Raw genomic sequence first — 22,147 nt, 5'->3', positions numbered from 1 at the left:
ATGCCTCACTTTGCAAAACCTCTTTTGAGAAACATCATTACCAGAAATCTATTCAATAGCATCAAGAAGAAGCAATGTCTCCAGTATTTGCAAACACTGAGAACACTGCAATATGATGGGTTTACAACAGTATATTTTGGGGAAACTGATATCCCTGAGAGTCTCGTAACTGGGGAAGATTTTAGCGACGGTTATTACATGCCAACTCCAACCTGGTGTGTCGTGCATGCTGGTGGTAGTCAAGGATGGGTGCCGTGGAAATATCGGATGTTCCTAAGGGATGAGTTATGCATCAAACAGGAAGACAACCTCTTCTTTGAGTTCTGTGATGTGGTGAAGAAGGCCTATGGCAAGTGCGCCATTGTGGTCAAAGAGAGAAGGCGGCAGGACGAGACGAGGCCGAAGGAGGGCAAGGAGACTGAGGCCCAGGCCCATGTCCCCTCGGTGGTCAACTTAACAAGTGTCACATGTTGTCCTGAGGTAGCCAAGTCCTATGGCCATAAACTACTCACTCTGCCTTCTCCTTACAATTACCTGAACCCTTTAGACTCAGCCTGGTCTTCTCTGAAATGGTTCATCATCAATAACAGGAAGGAGTTTTGTCTGCAGTCTGTGGATGGTGCCTATTCTTACCAGTATCTACTCTTCAGTGATTTAATCAGCAAAGGAGTTGAAAGGATAAACCTTAGCAAATGGAGGACAATAACTAACAAAGTACGGAGGTGGGAAAATTACTATCTTGGTAAATTTTCTTAAGGGTGATGATCCCTCCAACCCGTGGTAGGACGGTGCTGTGGGCATGATCTTTACTGCTTCTGTTGGCCTTGATTCTGGACCACTGTGGCCAAAGACACTCTAATAATGACCTCACAGGGATCCTGTGAGAACTGAGGTTCCTACGGGCTTTGGTAAAGTGCTTATGGGTTGCTGAGGGGTTTCATTAAATCTTGTTGGTAAATTAGTAATCTTGACTCTCATTCTTGTCAAGGCCACTTTGAGGGCTATTATGCCCATGGGGGGATTCAGGTTAACCCAGTCCAAAGGAGCCTGGTGGTGAGTTGAGGTGAACAGAGGTAAAGGTTGTACGGTCAAAATTTAGGTCTGGGAGAAAAAGAGAACTGAGTGTGTGGTCACAGAAAGTTGAAATTAACTAGTGTGCCTACTGGTTTCAGTGCACCAGAGTAATCCATGGGGAGGCAGTTTGCCATTGACAGCTGTGGTCTGGGTGGGGCTGAACAGGTTTTTTCCTTCCATTGCTTGAAAGCAAGGAGGCAGAGGGCTGAGCAAGAGACACCCAAGGAAGTGAAATCCCATGCAGATCCTCCAAGGCAACTTGGTGGTCCCCATAAGGAACCTGGGAAGCTGTGGCAGTAGTTGGTTCCAGAAGGACTTGGTGGGCAACCACGTGACATAAACAAGAGTGTCTATGGCACCTACTTATCCAATTCATCTCGTATTCCAACTGCAAGAGTCCCAACAGTTCAGTTCAGTTCAGTCGCTCAGTCATGTCCAACTCTTTGCCTCCCCATGGACACATGAATTTACTCAAACTCATGTCCATTGAGTTGGTGATGCCATCCAACCATTTCATCCTCTGTCCTCCCCTTCTCCTCCTGCCTTCAATCTTTCCCAGCATCAGGGGCTTTTCCAGTGAGTCAGTTCTTTGCATCAGGTGGCCAAAGGATTGGAGTTTCAACTTCAGATCAGTCCTTCCAATGAATATTCAGCACTGATTTCCACTAGGATGGACTGGTTGGATCTCCTTGCAGTCCAAGGGTCTCTCGAGTCTTCTCCAACACCACAGTTCAAAAGCATCAATTCTTTGGCGCTCAGCTTTCTTTATAGTCCAACTCTCACATCCATACATGACTACTAGAAAAACCATAGCCTTGACTAGATGGACATTTGTTGGCAAAGTAATGTCTCTGCTTTTTGATATGCTGTCTAAGTTGGTCATAACTTTCCTTTGAAGGAGTAGTTCAGTCACTCAGTCATGTCTGACTCTTTGCGACCCCAGGAATCGCAGCACCCAGGCCTCCCTGTCCATCACCATCTCCCAGAGTTCACTCAGACACACGTCCATCAAGTCCGTGATGCCATCCAGCCATCTCATCCTGGGTCATCCCCTTCTCCTCCTGCCCCCGATCCCTCCCAGCATCAGAGTCTTTTCCAGTGAGTCAACTCTTCTCATGAGGTGGCCAAAGTTCTGGAGCTTCAGCTTTAGCATCATTCCTTCCAAAGAAATCCCAGGGCTGATCTCCTTCAGAATGGACTGGTTGGATCTCCTTGCAATCCAAGGGACTCTCAAGAGTCTTCTCCAACACCACAGTTCAAAAGCATCAATTCTTCGGCGCTCAGCCTCCTTCACAGTCCAACTCTCACATCCATACATGACCACAGGGAAGCGTCTTTTAATTTCATGGCTGCAGTCACCATCTACAGAATCCCAAAAGTAGGTCATTAGAGCATCATGCATTTGCATCTTCAGACCCTGGTTGCTGAGCCACCTGTGGTTGATACAATAGCATCCTATTCAAGTTTGGAGCTGCTGTTGATGGTAGTTGTATTAGTAGTGGCATTTTTCATTTTTATAGAAAAACACCTGCCTCCTATTAAATATATCACAAAACTCACTCTTGTTTATGTATGTTCAACCATTAATTTTACAATTGAAGTGATTATGCTAGGGTATGTTGAAAATAACATCTGAAAATTGCTACCCAACTCCCAACAGAGTTGCCTATATGTCAGATGGTGAGACTAGGTTTCTGCTAGCCAATATAAAAGTGAAAAATGCCGCCACTAATCCTTACAACTACCATCAACAGCAGCCCCAAACTTGAATATTTGCTTGTTGCCCTGCCCTACTCACTTCCTAAAAGTCTTTGGATTCTGTCAGAAAAGAGATGTTCAGTGATTTTCAGCAACTAAGTGGTGGACACCCACAGCATTTTGTTTTCATGCAGTTTATCTGGAGATGAATTTCACCCAGCACTGCCAGTCACTTGGAACCAGACAGTCTCAGCTGCACCTCCAACTTTACAGCCTACTGTGCTGTATGAGTTTCTTGTGACAGCTGTAACAAATGACTACACACCTGTTAGATTAAACAAACAAAAACTTATTCTCTCCCCATTCTAGAGGCCTGCTGTCTGAAATCAGTTCCACTGAGTCAACACTGAGTTGTCAGCAAGACCACCATCCCTCCACAGGCTCTAGGGGAGAATACATTTCTTGCCTCTTTCAGCTGCTGATGGCTGCCAGCGTTCCTTGACTTGTGGCCGCATCACTCCAAACTCAGCTTTGGTGGTCACATGACTTTCTCCTCTTCTGTGTCAAATCTTCCTTTGTTTCCCTCTTTTTTTTTCCCCCCCCTTGAGGACAAGTAATAGGACTCAGACCTGCTTGGTGATTTCAGTGTCAGGGGCCTGAGTGTGGGGATGTTGAATGCCCCCACATCACAGTTTTCTCACACCTGTCCAGAGTTCCGTATTGACAAGCACTAAGAGCTACACAGACTTACCTCCTTTCATCCTCACAACAGCTGGCGATGTAGGAATTGCCATTGTCTCCATTTCCCAGAAGGGTAAACTGAAGCACAGAAATATACATAACTCGTTCCCGTGTGGAGGAGCTGAGTTTCAAATCCAGAGTTCCTGGTTAAGAGTCGTTATTCACACAGCCCCTCCACCAATGAGCATTCATTCATTCTCATAACAATCCCTCCCTTTTACAGATGGGGAAACTGAGACCTTGAGCAGACACTCGGATCAGTCAGATTCTAAAGCCTACGTGTCCAGCTGCATGCTTGGCTTGGTTAATGAAGCCCACCTTTTCTTTCTCACCGCGCAATTCACAAGGCATAAGGCTCACCTCTGACATCAGACAGGCACCAACCAACAAAAGAACTGCCTCCAACTGGACACCACAGTGAAATGTATTTCAGCACACAATTGAGCCAGAGGAGATGCCTTTCCAAGACACATGATTTTACAGTGAGAAAAAAAGAGGAGGTTTTAAGTTATCAAATGAACGAGATAGACCAACAGGAGTTATTTTTCTTTGAAAGCCAAAATGATCGAATAAAGTCAGATTAGGACTGTATTCCTTTGAGGATTTGTTCAGTCATTAGGAAAATAAGAAGGGGAAAGGGAACGTCGGTGTAACTGGAGATCAGAGGGCCACTGTCAATGTGCTGTTGGGGTATGTAACATCATACTCGTCATTAAGCAATGCTGCTTTATGCCCAGCGTGGGAACTCCAAGCAGAAGAGAATGGGAAGCGCACTGGGCTTCAGGACTCAGATGGACCTCGGTAAAAGCTCAAATTTCCAGCTTGTTAACTAGGAGATTTTGGACAAGTTACTTTACTTCCCTGAGGCTCAGTTAACTCATTTGTAAACTAGAGTTAAGGGCTTTAAATGCTTAGCACAAGCCATGCCACTACCTCAAGAATTCCCATTATTACAGTACAGGCTGGGGTTCCAGAAACACATCCACAGTTAGACCTACTGTCGCTGACCTCATTTCCTTTTCACTCTTTTAGGAAAAGTCTTGCTGCTTTTTATCATTTGGTTGTAATAAGGATAGACACAGCCATCTTAAGATACTTTGATTAAAAGAAATGATGCTCACTGGCATTTCTTTTCAGACCGTCTGTGATAGGTTAGGGAAATAAGGATGATAAAGTTTCTCCTGGTGGGGTGGACCAGAAGGGATGGTGAGGATAGCCTGGAATCTTTTGCGGCAGGGCAGCTCTTGTATGAAATAAACAGTGGGTGTGAAGACACAGCGGCCCTGGGTGCGTGGACACGTCCCCTGGAGGAGACTGTGATGTTGGTGGCACAGATTCCTTCCGAGAGCTTGGCTGATGGACCCTCTTGTCCTGTTTGGTCCTCACCAGCACTAACAACCACGTCGCCACTCCCTTTCCACAGGCCAGAGTGCTTACCCCCACACGCCCCCTACTCTAGGAGGTGAGATGTTGGAAAATGGCCCTGCCCTGGGATGAGCCAGAAGTAAATAGGAACACAGAGCCAGATGCCTCCTGGCTCTGGCTTTGACCACTCAAGGAAGGTCCAGGCTCAGCTGGGTTGATGGAGCCCACACCTGGCCAATCAAGGGACCAAGCGGCACCCCCACCCCAGGCAGTACAAACTCCTTCCATCTGTGACTGTTTAACAGAACATTTTTACATACTGGACCTCTTTCAGTTTAGACAATCACCCTGTATATAGGCAGGGCAGTGATCTTGAAGCTCATTTTACAAATGAAGATGAGGCCAGGTGGTAACTGACTCACCTAGGGGCGTGCACACACCCCTGTAGGGACAGGAGGGTCAAAGCTAGAATCCACGTCTTCCTGTTAGGAAGCCCTCACATCCCTCTCTAGCCGGCTGTATGGGTCAGCCAGGATCAGGCCAGGCTACGAGCAGTGGAGCCCTAACCACAGAGGTTTAAACAAAGTGGGAGACAACCCCCTAACCCTGCAACCAACACAAGAAGTCCTAAGGTGCTAAGGTGGCAGTTCACAGTTAATAGGATGGATCCATCATCATAAAGAGCTCAGCGTCCTATCTTTTTCTTCCACTGTCCTAGACTTGGTTGCATCCTTGAACTCCTAGTCCAAAACGGCTGCTGACCAAGTCATTGCATTAGCATTCCCAGTAGAAGGAGCAAAAGTGGAAAGAAGGACCCATCCTTTTTCTTTTAAGGGACTTTCCAGGAAGCTTCACCAACCAGACTTGGGCTCAAGGGAAGCTGGGAAAGGTAGTCTTTACTTTGGGTGGTGAGGCGGCCAGCTGAGCATCCCTGCTTTCCTTCCTTTGGGTGTGACCACTCGTCCACTCAGCAAAAATGCGAGCAACTTCTATGTGCCTATAGTCTGTGCCCTGGACAAGGGTCCAAAGAGAGCAGGCTCGGGCCCTAGAGGCAGTCAGGCTGGTGGTAAGGAGCATCTCTTGGTCAGTGAGACACTGGAGGTGAGGGAAGTGAGGGGTCAGAGTCCAGGGCTGGTCTGGGCAGAGTGGCAGGAAGAAATGAAGCTGGAGCCGAGCCCAGAGGAAGAGGTGCGGCTTATCACGGAGAGAGGGAAGGACCACCCACCCAGGCAGAAAGTCAAGTGTGCCCAGGCTACCAGCTTCCTTAGTCGTGGGTTCTGTGAGCATGAAGCTGTGTTGTGTGTGTGTGTGTGTGTGTGTGTGTGTGTAAGGGGGCATATGAAGAGTGGGGAGCAGTGTGTGTGGAATGAAAGGAAGAATGCAAGTGTGGAAAGGACAGGGTGGAAACAGGAAACAACGCATTGCGTGAGAAGGAGTCTGGGCTCTTCTAGAAGGAAAGGGAAGACACCGCAGGGTGCGGAGCAGGGTGGGGGGCTACAGTTTCCAGGTTAGGGTGGGGAAGCATAACTTTGCCCAGTGAGGAGTCCAGCTCCTGGCTAAACACCCTTGTGTGGCTTTCCAGGCCCAACGGCGGCAGTTACAGAGGCGTCAGCCGGCAGGACTCGTAGGGACACAGGCTGCCCTCCCCAAGCAGGACTGGAGACCAGCCGTGCCCTGCCGTCTCTGCAGGGAGCTGTAGTCGAGGACTCAGGGCCCCCTGGCCTGCAGAGAGAGGGGACTGCAGACCTCAGGCCCCCAGCCTCTGCCCACTGGGGCCATGGGCACCCCTCCTATGCTTGGAGCCAAAGGTGTTGCCTTAAGCAAAGCAGGAACTGAGGCAGTCAGCACAGCTCCCCTGGACACCCCCTTGGCCCACATTTAGCAAGGCCTTGAGTGCCCAGGCACCTGGATGCCACCCACCCCCACCCAGCCAGCTTCCCTCCCCCCTATTCCTTTTGCGTCTCCCTCACCCTGTGACCCAACGCAAGCTTACTCCTTCTGGAAAATCCTGTCCCTGCCCCCTGCCTTCCCCTCCGGCTCCCATTGGCTCTGTCCCCTCCCATGAGGTGTGCAGCAGGCAGCAAAGCTGGGAGAACTTCTTTACAATTTTCAAATAACCAGCTTGCTGTGTTTTCAGGTGAAGTCCCTCCAAATTTAATTCAGTGGGACTAATTGCGAATCTGAAAAGAAAAAAGTACAGTACCAAAAAAAATCAATATAACACATCTGGAAAGGATTGGGCCAAGGAAAGTGAAAAGTGAAAGAGAAAGTCACTCTGTTGTGTCCGACTCTTTGGGATTCTCCAGGCCAGAATACTGGAGTGGGGTAGCCTTTCCTTTCTCCAGGGGATCTTCCCAGCCCAGGGATCGAACCCAGGTCTCCTACACTGCAAGCAGATTCTTAACCAACTGAGCTAGCAGGGCCAAGGAAAACATTGGACCAATATTTGAAAACTAGCTAGTTATTTGTAATGAACATTGCTCAGCGGACAGAGGAGCCTGGCTGGCTACAACCCATGGAGTCACTGAAGAGTTGGACACGACTTAGCCACCAAACAACAACGAACCTATTGCTGAGGCATAATTGGTTTCCTGACTTTGCAGACCACACACACATACACACATACACACCCCTTCACATACACACACATGCACCCCTTCACATACACACACACACCCTTTCACACACACACACACACATACCCCTTCACATACACACACACACCCCTTCACACACACACACACCTTCACATACATACACACACACTCCTTCACATATACACCCACCCTTTCACATATACACACACCCCTTCACACACACACACCCCTTCACACACACACACCCCTTCACATACACCCACACACACCTTCACATACATACACACACACTCCTTCACATATACACACACCCCTTCACATATACACACACCCCTTCACACACACACAGCCCCTTCACACACACACATACACACCTTCACATATACCTACACACTTTCACACACACACACACCCCTTCACACACACACACACCCCTTCACACACACACACCCCTTCACATAACACACACACCTTCACATACACACACACACACCCCTTCACACACACACCCCTTCACACACACACACACCCCTTCACACACACACACCCCTTCACATAACACACACACCTTCACATACACACACACACACCCCTTCACACACACACACACCCCTTCACACACACACACACACCTTCACATACACACACACACTCCTTCACATATACACACACCCCTTCACACACACACACACACCCCTTCACATATACCTATACACTTTCACACACACACAGCACTTCACACACACGCACACCTTCACACACACACACACCCCTTCACATATACACACACACCTTCACATACACACACATACTGCCCTTCACATACACACACACACACACACACACACACACACACACACTTGATGTAAGAATGCAAATGGCACTGTTTCTTCTTTTTTAATTGTTCATTTTATTTTTGTCTGTGTTGGGATCTTGTCTTCTGCCCCAGGCTTAGTTGTCCCACAGCATGTGGGATCTAGGCTCCCTGCTTGGAGATGGGACCCACGTCCCCTGCCTTGGAAGGTGGGTTCTTAACTGCTGGACCACCAGGGAAGCCCCCAAATGGGCGGTTTCTGTTTCCTCACGCCTCCCCGCTCCTCACAGCCTGGCCTCTGTTCTCAGCGTGTCCTCTTAGGGACCCGATGGCCCACGACTTCCAAGACCAAGAACTGCCTGCCCGGTCCTTGCTCGGGGGTGGCAAGTGCAGCCCCAGAGCTGATCTAGAGGTCCTCATCCTCTCTGCCTTTGACAGAGAGGTCAGCCTTTCTGTGCCTTTGCTTCCTTATTTGTGAGACGGGGAAGATGACAACTGTTGGGGGTCATCGATGTCAAGCAGGTGTTCGAGTGAAGGGCTGAACGAGGATTCGCGGCTCCCGTCTCTCACCCCCTCCTCATTCTACCTCTCCAGATGATCTTTCCCAGCCTGGCTTCTGCTTCACCTCCCATTCCCCATATTTAAAGCCTCAGAGGAAGTTCAAGAACCATCTCCTCGGAATCCCCTGGGGGGGTTCAAATTTGTACCAGATTACCAGTCTCCCCCAAAAGGGTTCTGACGCGTTGGATATGGAGCCCAATCCAGGAACCTGCATGTTAAACAGCCTCTTGTGTGCAAGAACTCAGCCTCAATCCTCTTTTCCCTGCAGATGCTCCGTCACCCCTGACTTCCCTCTGGGGCAGAGGAGACCTGCAGGATCTCAGCACATCCCGGGCCCCTGCAGGTGGTTGGGAAGACGTCCTCAGGCAGGTGCGCTTCCCTGAGATGAGAATTTCAGAGATAGACTGGTAAGAGGTCTATCTAATAAGCACCCCAGACCTTTTGTTTGAAATATTTAGCTGCTGAAATACATTATGAATGTCTCTGCCTTGTTAAGCAAACTTTCACCTTTGCTTAACCACTAGATTCATCCCGAGCAGGTTAACAACAAGGGGTGTACACGACGTGGGCTCGCTGATCGTGCAGACAAGGTCTCAAGCCTGGTGTGCTGCTCACAGACTGTCTCTCTTGCTCGGAGGTACGTCTGCTGCTAACAGCCTTTCTTCATTTCTGCTTCTAGTACGACCTAAGCTTGAAACCCAGCCCCCCCTTCCAAATGTGTTAGGAACTCGTGTAATAAGATTACATAGGATTCTACACTCTCCTGTGTGTGGAGGACCCAGATTTCAGTTCACGCTCTTTGAAACATCTTCCAGTTGCCCAGGGATGGTGTTCTTCTTACAGTTTCATTCTCCATTATGGTCCAGAGAAGTGCTGGATAGATGCAGTCAGATGGGATCCTGAGTGTGGGCTTCACCAGTCACTCCATCCACTGACATCTCTGTGCATTCACGTCTAACCAATTATTTAAAGTCAAACTAAAAATCTACTGACTTCATGTATACGGATTGGAATAGTATCAATAACTCCAACAAGTGATTAATTGTATAAACTACCATACAATTGCACTCATTTTGCATGCTTATAAGGTTATGCTCAAAATCCTTCAAGCTGGACTTCAGCAGTACGTGAACTGAAAGTTTCCAGACAAACACGTTGGGTTTAGAAAAGGCAGAGGAACCAGAGATCAAATTGCCAATATTTGTTGGATCATAGAGAAAGCAAGGGAATTTCAGAAAAACATCTACTTCTGCTTCATTGACTACACTAAAGCCTTTGACTGTGTGGACCATGACAAACTGGAAAATTCTTCAAGAGATGGGAATACCAGAGCACCTTACCTGTCTCCTGAAAAACCTGTATGTGTGTCAATAAGCAACAATTAGGACCTTGCATGGAACAACTAAGGAGTACAAAAAGGCTATATATTGTCACCCAGCTTATTTAATTTCTATGCAAAGTACATCTTGAAAAATGCTGGGCTGGATGAACCACAAGCTGGAATCAAGATTGCCAGGAGAAATATGAACCACCTCAGATATGCAAATGATAGTACTCTAATGGCAGAAAGTGAAGAGGAACTAAAGAGCTTCTTGATAAGGGTGAAAGAGGAGAGTGAAAAAGCTGGCTGAAAACTCAACATTCAAAAAATGAAGGTCATGGCATCTGATCCCATCATTTCATGGCAAATAGGGGAAAAAATGGAAGCAGTGACAGATTTTATTTTCTTGAGCTCCAAAATCACTATGGACAGTGACTGCAGCCATGAAATTAAAAGACACTTGCTCCTTGGAAGGAAAGCTATGACAAACCTAGACAGCATATTAAAAAGCAAAGAGATCACTTTGCTGACAAAGGTCTGTATAGTCAAATCTATGGTTTTTCCAGTGGTCACATGTGGGTATGAAATGAAGATCATGAAGAAGGCTGAGCACTGAAGAGTTGATGCTTTTGAATTGTGGCACTGGAGAAGACTCTTTAAAGTCCTTGGGCTGCAAGGAGATCAAATCAGTCAATCCTAAAGGAAATCAGCCCTGAATATACATTGGAAGAACCGAGGAGAAGAACTGACTCATTGGAAAAGACCCTGATTCTGGGAAATATTCCCTGGTGGATCAGACGGTAAAGCGTCTGCCTACAATGCGGGAGACCTGGGTTCAATCCCTGGGTCGGGAAGATCTCCTGGAGAAGGAAACGGCAACCCACTCCAGTATTCTTGCCTGGAAAATTCCATGGACATAGAAGCCTGGTAGTCTACAGTCCATGGGGTCGCAAAGAGTCGGACACGACGGAGCAACTTCACTTTCACTGGGAAAGATTGAAGGTGGGAGGAGAAGGGGACGACAGAGGATGAGATGGTTGGATGGCATCACTGATTCAATGGACATGATGTTTGAGCGAGCTCTGGGAGTTGGTGATGGGCAGGGAGGCCTGGCGTGCTGCAGTCCATGGGGTCGCAAATAGACACAACTGAGCGACTGAGCTGAACTGAACATATGGACTTTGTGCCCACTGCCTGCCCACTTTAACAATCAAGAGTATTTTTTCCACGTGGCAGAAAGGGTATGGTGAATAGCAAAAGAAAGTTAGCCTGTGTGCCTGTCTTTCGCTGGGGCTGCAGTTCTTGAGCTAATTCAATGCCCTGCCTGCAAAGACTTGAATTTTGTACACTTGAGGCAAAATTACAGTTCACTTCAAACTCCAGCCGCCTCTTGCGTTTCCTTTGTATTTTCTTATCTCCTTAGAGCTAAAGATGTTTCATAAATGTGCACAATGGACTCCGTCAAATGAAAATATGGACAAAATGATTTAGCAGGTCCTTCCCTGGTGGCTCAGAGGTTAAAGCGTCTGCCTGGAATGTGGGAGACCTGGATTCGATCCCTGGGTTGGGAAGATCCCCTGGAGTAGGAAATGGCAACCCACTCCAATACTCTTGCCTGGAGAATCCCATGGAGGGAGGAGCCTGGTAGGCTACAGTCCCTGGGGTGGCAAAGAGTCGGACACGACTGAGCGACTTTACTTTACTTTTACTTTTTTTATTTTTTTATTTTTATTTTTTTTACTTTTACTTTACTTGACTGTTGAATGGATGGGGATTTTCTTCCCAAGAAGGTTTTCTTGGGACTCAAGTTTAGGCAACACCAGACAATAGGATTGAATCCTGTGCTCTCCAAGCACCTTTATCAGAGGACAGAATCAGTGGATTTGGGTTGACAATTGTGGCCATTTTCTCTTCGAAGTTTTCTTTTAGTAAGGGAACCATTTTCAGATCAAAATTGATATGGTTGCTTAATATGGAGAAGAGAAGTCTGTTTGCTTGGGTGAAGCGGTCATGGTAATCCTAGAGCCTCTCCCCTGTTCAACCACCCCTTTCTCCCCACTATCCAACAGGGCCCTGTAGCCTGGAGGAATGTGAAAACATTGTTTAATACAATGAAGTGAATTCTAAGACAGTAATTATTTTCTTCTCTCTCATCCAATCTTCAGTTATGTATGGATATGAGAAGCATGCTCAGAAATATAGAAGAGACTGTATAACGTGACCTTTGTGTAAATACATGTGTGTAAATGATAAATAATATGCATATTTGCTTGCATCTTCAAATATAAACAACAGAAGAATAAACCTAACACTAAATAAAAATGCTTACCTATAGGGGAAGGGATATAACAGGAGGGAGGAAAAAAGTAAGAAATCTTTTCTGAATATACCTTGTTTTACAGCTTTGACCAGAAAATGTAAACATTTTACATTAAAAAAAAAGAAAACTAAAACACAGTGATCTCTACAATATGCTAGAAAAATGAAACTAATGAACCTAATTGTTTCTCCTGTCAGTAAACAAAAGAAACAAATCCAGTAGCAATGTATACTCCTACCCTCCAGATTACAGTCTGCTGCTGCTGCTGCTGAGTCACTTCAGTCGTGTCCGGCTCTGTGCGACCCCATAGACGGCAGCCCACCAGGCTCCCCCATCCCTGGGATTCTCCAGGCAAGAACACTGGAGTGGGTTGCCGTTTCCTTCTCCAAGGCATGAAAGTGAAAAGGGAAAGTGAAGTCGCTCAGTCTATTTATAGTATATCCTGGACTTCCCTCTGGCTCAGCTGGTAAAGAATCCGCCTGCAATGCGGGAGACCTGGGTTTGATCCCTGGGTTGGGAAGATCCCCTGGAGAAGGGAACGGCTACCCACTCCAGTATTCTGGCCTGGAGAATCCATGGACTGTACAGTCCGTAGGGTCGCCAAGAGTCAGACATGCCTGAGTGACTTTCACATTGTATTTCCTACTGGAAGACTCAGGGACCCTTTGATTCTAGGTCTGGGGAAGGAAATGTACAAGATGAGCTTGAGACATCTTGTTCAGCCTGACAACAAGGAAGCCAACAAAGACCACCAGGATCCACCCTCACTGGCCCAGGGAGGGGCCAAGCTTGCATCCAGGCAGGACCAAGAAGTAGCCTGCCAGGCAGCAATGTGGGGCTTCAGTTCAGTTCAGTTCACTAGCTCAGTCGTGTCTGACTCTTTGCGACCCCATGGACTGCAGCACGCCAGGCTTCCCTGTCCATCACCAACTCCCGGAGTTTACTCAAACTTATGTTCATAGAGTCGGTGATGCCATCCAACCATCTCATCCTCTGTCGTCCCCTTCTCCTCCTGCCATCAATAATTCCCAGCATCAGGGTCTTTTCAAATGAGTCAGCTCTTCGCATCAGGTGGCCAAAGTATTGTGGCTTCAGCTTCAGCATCAGTCCTTCCAATGAATATTCAGGACTGATTTCCTTTAGGATGGACTGGTTGGATCTCCTTGCAGTCCAAGCTTGGACTGAAGCAAAATATTGCATCATGGATGGCTAGAGAAACTCACAGAACTCTTCCCTTCACTCCTTCTCCTGATGGGAGCCTTATGGATGTCCTCTTTTTCACTTCAAGTTCCACTGGGGGATACTAAGGGCTTGGGAGAAAGAACAAAGGCTTTGCTAGAGTTAGTGATCCTTTGAAGATTTTTGCAGGGTGGCAGAAGGACCACCAGGGGACAGTATGTGTACGTCTCCATGATGACTTACTAGGCCACACCCTGTCAGTATCTCCCAGAACTGGAGACAGAACCTTGCTTTCTCAGGAGCCTCTCAGTCCTACCCAGTCTCAGCCTGCTCCCTGGGCCCTAAGAGTTACCACTATCTGCTTTTCTAGAAAACACTTCTGTACTTTTATTTTTGGCTGTCCCGTTAAACTCACTGAAACTAATTTTGTATAATTGGGAGATCAAGCTTGTCAGTTCAAGCAGAAACCTGAATTCAGTTTGTAAGTATTAGTGTGGTTCAGACCTGCCACAAATTGTGCTTGTCATCAAAAAAAGGGGAAACCTTTGGTAACTGGTTTTACCAACCACAACACTCCCCCTCCAGAAAGAGCCCCCAAACTAAAACAGTTACCACATATATATAATATAAATAGATGTGTGCTTACATGCACTATCTTGAGTCTTATTCCACAAAGTCGGTTGTGCAGGAAACATTAAGCTTATTGCTTTAAATCAATCACACTGGACTCCGCCATTGTTTGGGGCTCCTTACCCCACCTCCAAGGCCAGAGTGTTGGTGAGATGCTGAGGCCACCACTCTCCTATGCTAACTGTGCGGACCTATGGGTTAAATCAATCACACTGGACTCCGCCATTGTTTGGGGCTCCTTACCCCACCTCCAAGGCCAGAGTGTTGGTGAGATGCTGAGGCCACCACTCTCCTATGCTAACTGTGCGGACCTATGGGTGTGCCCACATCTGACCCTGTGGCCCCAGCTCTCGGGCACTGGAGTCCTGCTGGGGCTAGCAACCTCAAGGCCAGGATCCAGCCCACAGAGGTCTGTGCCCCAAGGCCACTGCCCCAGGAGGCCCCAGCCACCTCGAGGGGTCCAAGAGTGAATTGGCCAAGGACCCTCTGTTCCCCCAACAAAAGAGGGTCTTTCTGGGCCCAGGCATGGGAACACCTCTGCCCGCATGCTCTCCTCTAGTGGGCCCTGTCCTCTGCCTCCCTCTGCAGGAAAGTAGCTCAGCCTGGGCTTCACAGGAACAGGGCCTGCCCTCAGGTTTATGGTTTGGCATCTTTATTCTCCTCCAGGGCAATGAGTCAAGCACCCCCTACAAATGGCAGGGAGGACACGCTGTTAGGAAGAAACCTAACTTCACTGCCCAGCAGCTGATCCACCACTCTGTGTGTGCGTGTGTGTGTGTGTGTGTGTGTGCGTGTGTGTGCGTGTGTGTGTGTGTGTGTGCGCGTGTGTGTGCGTGTGTGTGTGTGTGTGCCCGCGCATGCATGCACACACATGCACGTGTCTCACTTTTCATCCTCCTCCAGCCCGCTGTTGGGGGGTCACCCCCAATGAGACACATCTCTCATATGAGGTCATGAAGCCCCTGGTCTGTTGGCCACTGGGGATGATGGTAACGTTTCTGAGCACTCAGCACCGGGAATTGTTGTTGTTCAGTTGCTAAGCCGTGTTCGACTCTTTGCGACCTTGTGGACTGCAGCACGCCAGGCCTCCCTGTCCATCACCATCTCCCAGAGTTTACTCAAACTCATATCCATTGAGTTGGTGATGCTATCCAACCATCTCATCCTCTGTCGTCCCCTTCTCCTCCTGCCTTTAATCTTTTCATGCCCTCTGACCATTTTACCATGGACCAGCTGTATGGGCTAAAGATTAATGATCAGTTTGGTTCAGTTCAGTTGCTCGGTCATGTCCTACTCTTTGCGACCCCACGGACTGCAGCATGCCAGCCTTCCCTGTCCATCACCAACTCCTGGAGGGCACTTGCCCTCCCCCTTGCGGTTGGGAGGACCAAGGGCTTCTTTAGCTTGTGAGTGGTGGGCTCATGTGATGTGTGTCTCTCCTGGGCTGGAGCATTTAGTCATCAAGAGAGACAGTGACTGCTTCAGAAACCCACGTCTCAGAACGAGGCCAGGCAGGATGCAGAGCAGAGCCCCAGCCAACCCACTGTGTGCACAGGACCCGAGAGAGAAATGAACCTAGCCTGAAGCAGTAGTCTTCCCATTCCTCACCTTGGATGAAAATTAAGGCATGTTTTGGACAAATAATTTGGGAAAACATTTCATGAACTTAGCTTTGAGTCTCTTGCCTGCTGTTTGATAATATACAAGGTTTCTTAGCCTCTTTGCGCCTCAGCTCCCTAATAGCACCCACCTCATGCTGTTTGTGAAAGGACCACCGGGGCTAGTGTGCATCAAAGTGCCCAGTGTTTGGTAGTGATCATTAAATGGTTTATTTTCTTCTCTTTAATGGAGTCGTGGTCACCTCCCACTTTCCATCTTTCCAAACCCCCTCCACTGAGTGCCCTGAGTTCAGTTGAAGTGTTCACCTGTCTCCCATGAAGTGCAGGCTCTTTCAGAAGAGGCTGTGTCAACTCCTGCTCCAGATGGAAGCCAGTCAGCACATCGCACGCCCCTGGCCACCGTGTGGTTCAGGGAGTGCTTGTGATGTTAGTGGTGGGGGGGGGGAGCGGGTGGTGGTGGTGGTGGTTTAGTACCTAAGTCTTGTGACCCCATGGACTATAGCCCGCCAGGCTCCTCTATCCATGGGATTCTCCAGGTGAGAATACTGGAGTGGGTTGCCATTTTATTTTCCAGGTGTGATGTTAGTAGCCCCCAGTAAATCTCAGGGTTCTTGCTAGGGCTTCTGGGCCCTCAGGACCCAAGAGAGTCCTACACTTACTTCCCTGCATCTCTCTTTCCCCAGGAGGAGATCTGTTCTCTGTCCTTTGCGCAAAGATCCTCGCCAACACTTGCTCAGACACATCCAACCCAGCAGGGGACACAGCCTGGGATCTAGCTGGGAGCCCCCCCCCCCCCACCCACACACACACTTACTTGTTTTCTGCTAATTAAAATTTCTAATACAACTCGTGCTAAGTGGGTTTGCAAGGCAGGGGGTGTGTGATAAAGGACCCTGCCTGGCCTAAAGGGGCTCGCCTCTGCACTTCCTGCTAATGAAGACACGCATGCATGAAAGTGCTTGTCTGGGCTCTGGGTTAGCTTGAGCGCAGAAGGCACAAGGCAGTCAGGGTTTCAAAAACCCAGGAGGAACATGACTCGGGGGCAGATAGCTCAGCATCTCCCTGGCAAATAATAATTACAATACTCTCTGAAGAACTTCAGGATTTGTGCGCACACGAGAGCAGAAAATCCATGTCATGGAAATGATGTGGCTTAATTTGACATTTGCGACTTTTATTGGAGGCTCATCAATATCAGCCTGCTGGTTGGTTTCATTTCATTAAATTTGCCAGTGTGTTGAATTATACTGCTAATGCTGATAGTGAATGACATACATTCCCTTTTCTGCTCTGACCTGAGGTTCATTTAGCTGCTTTTCAGTTCTGTTGCAGCACATTGTCCCAAATCACTGACACTTTATACATGCTTCCCTTACAAAGAGTGCATAGCCTGTGTCTCTCTTCCTCTGAGGACAAAATCCCATGGTAGCGGGTCCCTCCCTCATGACCTCGTCTAAACCTTGTGTGTGTGCATGCTCAGTCGTGTCCAAATCTTTGCTATCCCAAGGACTGTAGCCTTCCAGGATCCTTTGTCCTTGGGATTATCCAGGCAAGAACATTAGACTGGGTTGCCACTTCCTTCCTCAGGGGATCTTCCCAACCCAGGGATTGAACCAGTATCTCCTGCATTGACAGGTGGGTCCTTTACCACTGTGTCACCTGGGAAGACTTATCACCCCAAAGCCTTACATCCAAAAGCCCTTATCCCCAGGGCCCTGCATTCTAATATCGCCACACTGGGGATTAGGACTTCAACACAGGGATTTGGTGGGAGGTGGCACAGATTTTTAGTCCATGCACAGTACCAATGACCCACTCCCCTACCAGCCACCCACTAGCCTCTGCTGGCCTCTGTCCTAGACAGTTGTTTTCTGTAGTCTTCCCATCTCGGCTGCAGTGCACACCAGGCTGTGCGAACCTGCCCGTGAGTGGGCTCCCTACACTCTGATTCTCCATACCCACCCATCCTTCAGCCTTGACTCTCCTGGGCCAGAGAAACTGCTAACTGCTACTAAGAGACTGTGGACCAGTCAACCCTGTGAGCCTCTCCACCACCCAGTAGCTGCAGCTATGTCTTCTATAACAAGATCTGCACCCCAGCCTTGGGGAAGAGACCCCCCCTTCCAAGTCTCCCTCACCTCTAAGATATACTTTAGTGTTCTCTCTGCATTTTTATAGTTTCTTCCTTATCATCATTTAATCATTCTTTATAGAAACTGCCTCTGATCAAATGACCGTGTGGTTTATCTCCAGCTTCATTTGTGGGTGTTAACGTAGAGGCAGTATGGGACCTGGTACGCAGAGGCTGGGTAACAAGGCAAATGAAATAATACATGTAGGGCATGAATGCCTGGGATACACCAGGTCCTTTCATTTTAGCTGCTATTTTTAAATAAATATTGCTTTTTTTTTCTTTTTCTAGCAGATCAGTATGATACTGGGCAAAGGGAAAAGGCTTTCTGAAGGAGAGGATGTCTGAGCTGGTTTGAAGAGTTTGGATGTATGAGTTTGGAGTATGGGTGGAAAGGGTGCCATCAGGGTCAAAACCAGGAGGATAACCCACCTCCCATGGTTGTTCTAAGGACTAAAATGAGATTGGAAAGATAAGTGTACTTTGTCAACATAGAAATTATAAACAATAATAACCCAACTCCTTTTGCTTATTGAAAGCAGACCTTAAAGGACAACCAGCCTCCTTGTAGAAATTCCATGCTCATTATATTTTGAGGACTGGACATTTCCACCAGAAGAAAGTACCTAGAAAAAATTGTACCTACTGTCCCAAAGGGAATAGCACTCATTGTAAATAACTAAGCTGACACACTAATGTATGAATCATTCACTCATTCAGAAAATATTTCTTGTGTGTTCTGGAAGGCGTGGGTGATGTCAAATTTCATAAGATGTTGTCCTTGTTCTTAAAGTCATGTTTTCATGGGCCACTAAGGGACACAGACTGGGGACCGATATTTGCAGTCTTACATGATACGTATTCTAAAAATGGACTGAGTTTTCAGGTCCCCCCTGAAGGCACTCACTCCACCCTTTCGCTTCCCTGCACCCACTCTACAGGGATTTGGTTAAATTTGACACCAGCTTCCCCATTACTTTGGTTTCTTCTTTCATTCAATTAAAAAAATATCTTATTATTTTTAATCGGAGGATATTTGTTTTATGATGTTGTATTGATTTCTGCTGTGCAACAATGTGAATCAGCTATATATACACGTGCATATCCTCTCCCTCATAAGCCTCCCCCGCCATGCCCTATCCCACCCCTCTACTTCATCACAGAGCACTGAGCCGGGCTCCCTGCGCTATAGAGCTGCTTCAGGCTGATGATCCACTTCACACCTGGTAGCATATATATCATATATGGCAATGCTACTCTCTCAATTTGTGCCACCCTCCCCTTACCCCTCTGTGTCCACAAGTCCACTTGCTACTTATTGATGTTTCAGCTAAAGCTAAACTGGAATTAAAGTGCTTCTGTCCCCAGCATCCATGTCTGCCTGCTGCCTCAACTCCGCTTGCCTCAGACTCAGCCCATCACCAAGTCCCTTCGCAGTCTCCTGGCCCACTCACTCCAAGCATTTGTCTCACAAGTTTCCTGTCATTGTAGATCAGGACTGGTGGGCGTGGTGGTGGGCCAGTCGCTGGAGACATTTTCTCAGCGTGTCCTGCCATCCAGCGAGATCCCTAAATCTCTCCGCCGTCTTTTCCTCCTCCCATCTCTCTTGAGAAGCAAATTCTACTCTTTGTCTCCTGTAGAATAGTCCCACCCATACTCAGGAGACTCTGAGGTCTCACTTCCTGTACCAAATACTTGGTAAACAAACGCAGTTCCCTCCTTGGAGAAATTCTGTTGCATAAAATTTTCTCTTTGACCCATCCAAGTGTTTACCAAGTGCTATGGAAGCCCTGGAGGAGCATAAGTCTGCCCTTGGGTTCAAGAAAGTTTCAGAGGGTGATATTTGAGCAATGGCTCTGTTTATTGGCATTTTCTTCATAGAGGTAGTGCCCCTGCATGAGCACGTGACCCAACCTCAGCCAATCAGAGCTCTGCACTCCCTGGGTCCTCCTTGGTCCAAGGGGCAGACACCTGGTATACCTGATCCTGTGCAATGCTCTCCTCTAACATTTGAAACATGAGCAGAGGCACAAAGAGACAGCATGGGGAGCTCACCATCTCCTGGGAGGCCCTTGGAGAGAAGGCCCTTCAGCTGGGGCCACTGAGTGAGGGCTTTGGGTGGACTGACCTCTCTTCTTCCCGAGGCCTGGGGAAGCTGCTGCCCTCTGGATTCTGTGAGCTCGCTCCGCTGCCTTCTCACAGATCCACCTCCCCTTCCCCGACCACCCCCCACCTCCCTTGCCACCCCCCGCCACCCCACACCCCCCCCACACACCCCCCGCCACCCCCCACCCCCACCCCCCCCTTACGTTTTTTTTCATGAGTGAGCTAAAATTGGTTTCAATTTCACCAAGAGAAGAACTCTAACTTTAATTGAAGGGCAGTTGACATTTCTGCTCTGGTCGAGGTCTAGACACTCAGAATCATTTCTGAGAATCAGAGCCACCTGCCATTATATGAAGAGTCAGGTGACTATTAACAAACGTTTCCCCTCTACATTATTTTTTTTAATACTTAAATCTTGTGATAATTATGTCACATCAGGTGAGTCATAATGCAGCAGAGCTGATTAGACCTTTATTTAGAATAGATGTGTTCTGGGCTTCCCTGCTGGTCCAGTGTTAAGATTCTGCACTTCCAGTGCGGAGGCACAGGTTCAACCCCTGACTGGGGAACTAGCTCCCACATCCTGCAAGACACAGTGGGGAAAAATGAATCAATGTGCTCCAATCAACCAGGGAAGCTCTGGTAACCTCGATTTTTGATTTGGTATAAATCAGGGCTTCCCTGGCTTAGACTATAAAGAATCTGTGTGCAATGCTGGAGGCCCGGGTTCAATCTCTGGGTTGGGAAGATCCCCTGGAGATGGGCATGGCTACCCACCCCAGTATTCTTGGCTGGAGAATTCCATGGACAAAGGAGCCTAGAGGGCTATAGTCCATGGGGTCACAAAGAGTCAGACAGGACTCTTTCACTTCACTAGGACCATAAGCCACAAATCCAAGAGGAAGCCATTCCTGGAGACAGTGAACCAGATTCATTCTACATCAGTTTAAATAATTTCCATTTCAGAGGAAGACATTCATCTGACCTGATTTGCTAATCTTGGGGGAAATTTACCATAGGACAATGAAAGCAAAAGTATCTAGAATGTTTGGACTCAGTTTGCTGTTCTCCCATCTCCACCAAGGTTGGTGAAACATGCATATCTCTTCCCTACTCGCTGACTTGAACACAGGCTATGGTGCTGGTCCCTTCCCTCCTGGTTCAGCTACATAGGCTTTGCACAGAAAGTGATTAATTGCTATAAGCCTGAACAGTTTAGATTTAAGGGACTGGGCACAAAATATCCTTAATACCTGAGGTTCTTTCCCACCAGACTAACTTAAAATGGAGCCTACACAATCCCCATCCAAGAACATGTCTCCCTGGCAAACACTCAGACCAGCTCCCCAGAGAGTGATAAAGTTGGATCAGGCGGGAGTTAAGTGGCCAGGGAAAATGTTCTTGGAGCCCATGTACCTGTGTCTGGGTGTCAACAGGAAGACAGCTGTTTTGGTCCTTAGGAAATACCCTTGAAGCCAGTCCTGACCTCACGTCTAACATGACAGGCCCTCTTAGGAGCTTCCATGACAAGAGTCAGGGATGGGGATTAAATGGAATGAAATCTCACTGAATGCCCTTTGAGAGGTCAAGTTATAAGAACTTACAAGTAACTAGTGAGCCGACATAAGCATAGTGTGTTTTCCCCTTAAACACAAAATCATATAAATATAAAAAATCTTGGTGAAAGACGTGATCCCACTTTACCACATCACATTGCTTTTATCTAATTCCACTCCAAGGTCCACTTCCTTCAGAAGATTATTTCTCCAGTGGTATCATTAGGGATATTTTTGGTTGAGGGGGACAGGAAGCTTATCTCTAAAGGACTTAATAAGGGAAATTTATTGGCTCATTAACTAAAACAATCTGGGAGAAATGAAGGCTTTGGGCACAGTCTGATTAGAAGTCTAGCCTCTGTAATTTTCTCATGTCTCCACTTTATGTTGACCTTTGCCCTCACATTGGCTTTGCCCATGGTGACAGAATGGCTC

The 22,147-nt window shown here is 47.7% G+C and overlaps 1 protein-coding gene across 1 annotated transcript; it reads left to right on the top strand.

Annotated features, from left to right (window-relative positions):
• On the top strand, positions 1–756 carry C1H21orf140 (chromosome 1 C21orf140 homolog). The gene has a single exon (XM_018056340.1). It carries the CDS (start codon positions 1–3, stop codon positions 754–756), a length of 756 nt encoding a protein of 251 aa, XP_017911829.1.

The sequence above is a fragment of the Capra hircus genome, chromosome 1, assembly GCF_001704415.2.
Source record: "Capra hircus breed San Clemente chromosome 1, ASM170441v1, whole genome shotgun sequence".
Classification (NCBI taxonomy): Eukaryota; Metazoa; Chordata; class Mammalia; order Artiodactyla; family Bovidae; genus Capra; species Capra hircus.
Note: the sequence above shows the minus strand (reverse complement) of the source record. Positions and strands in the feature narration are given on the sequence as shown.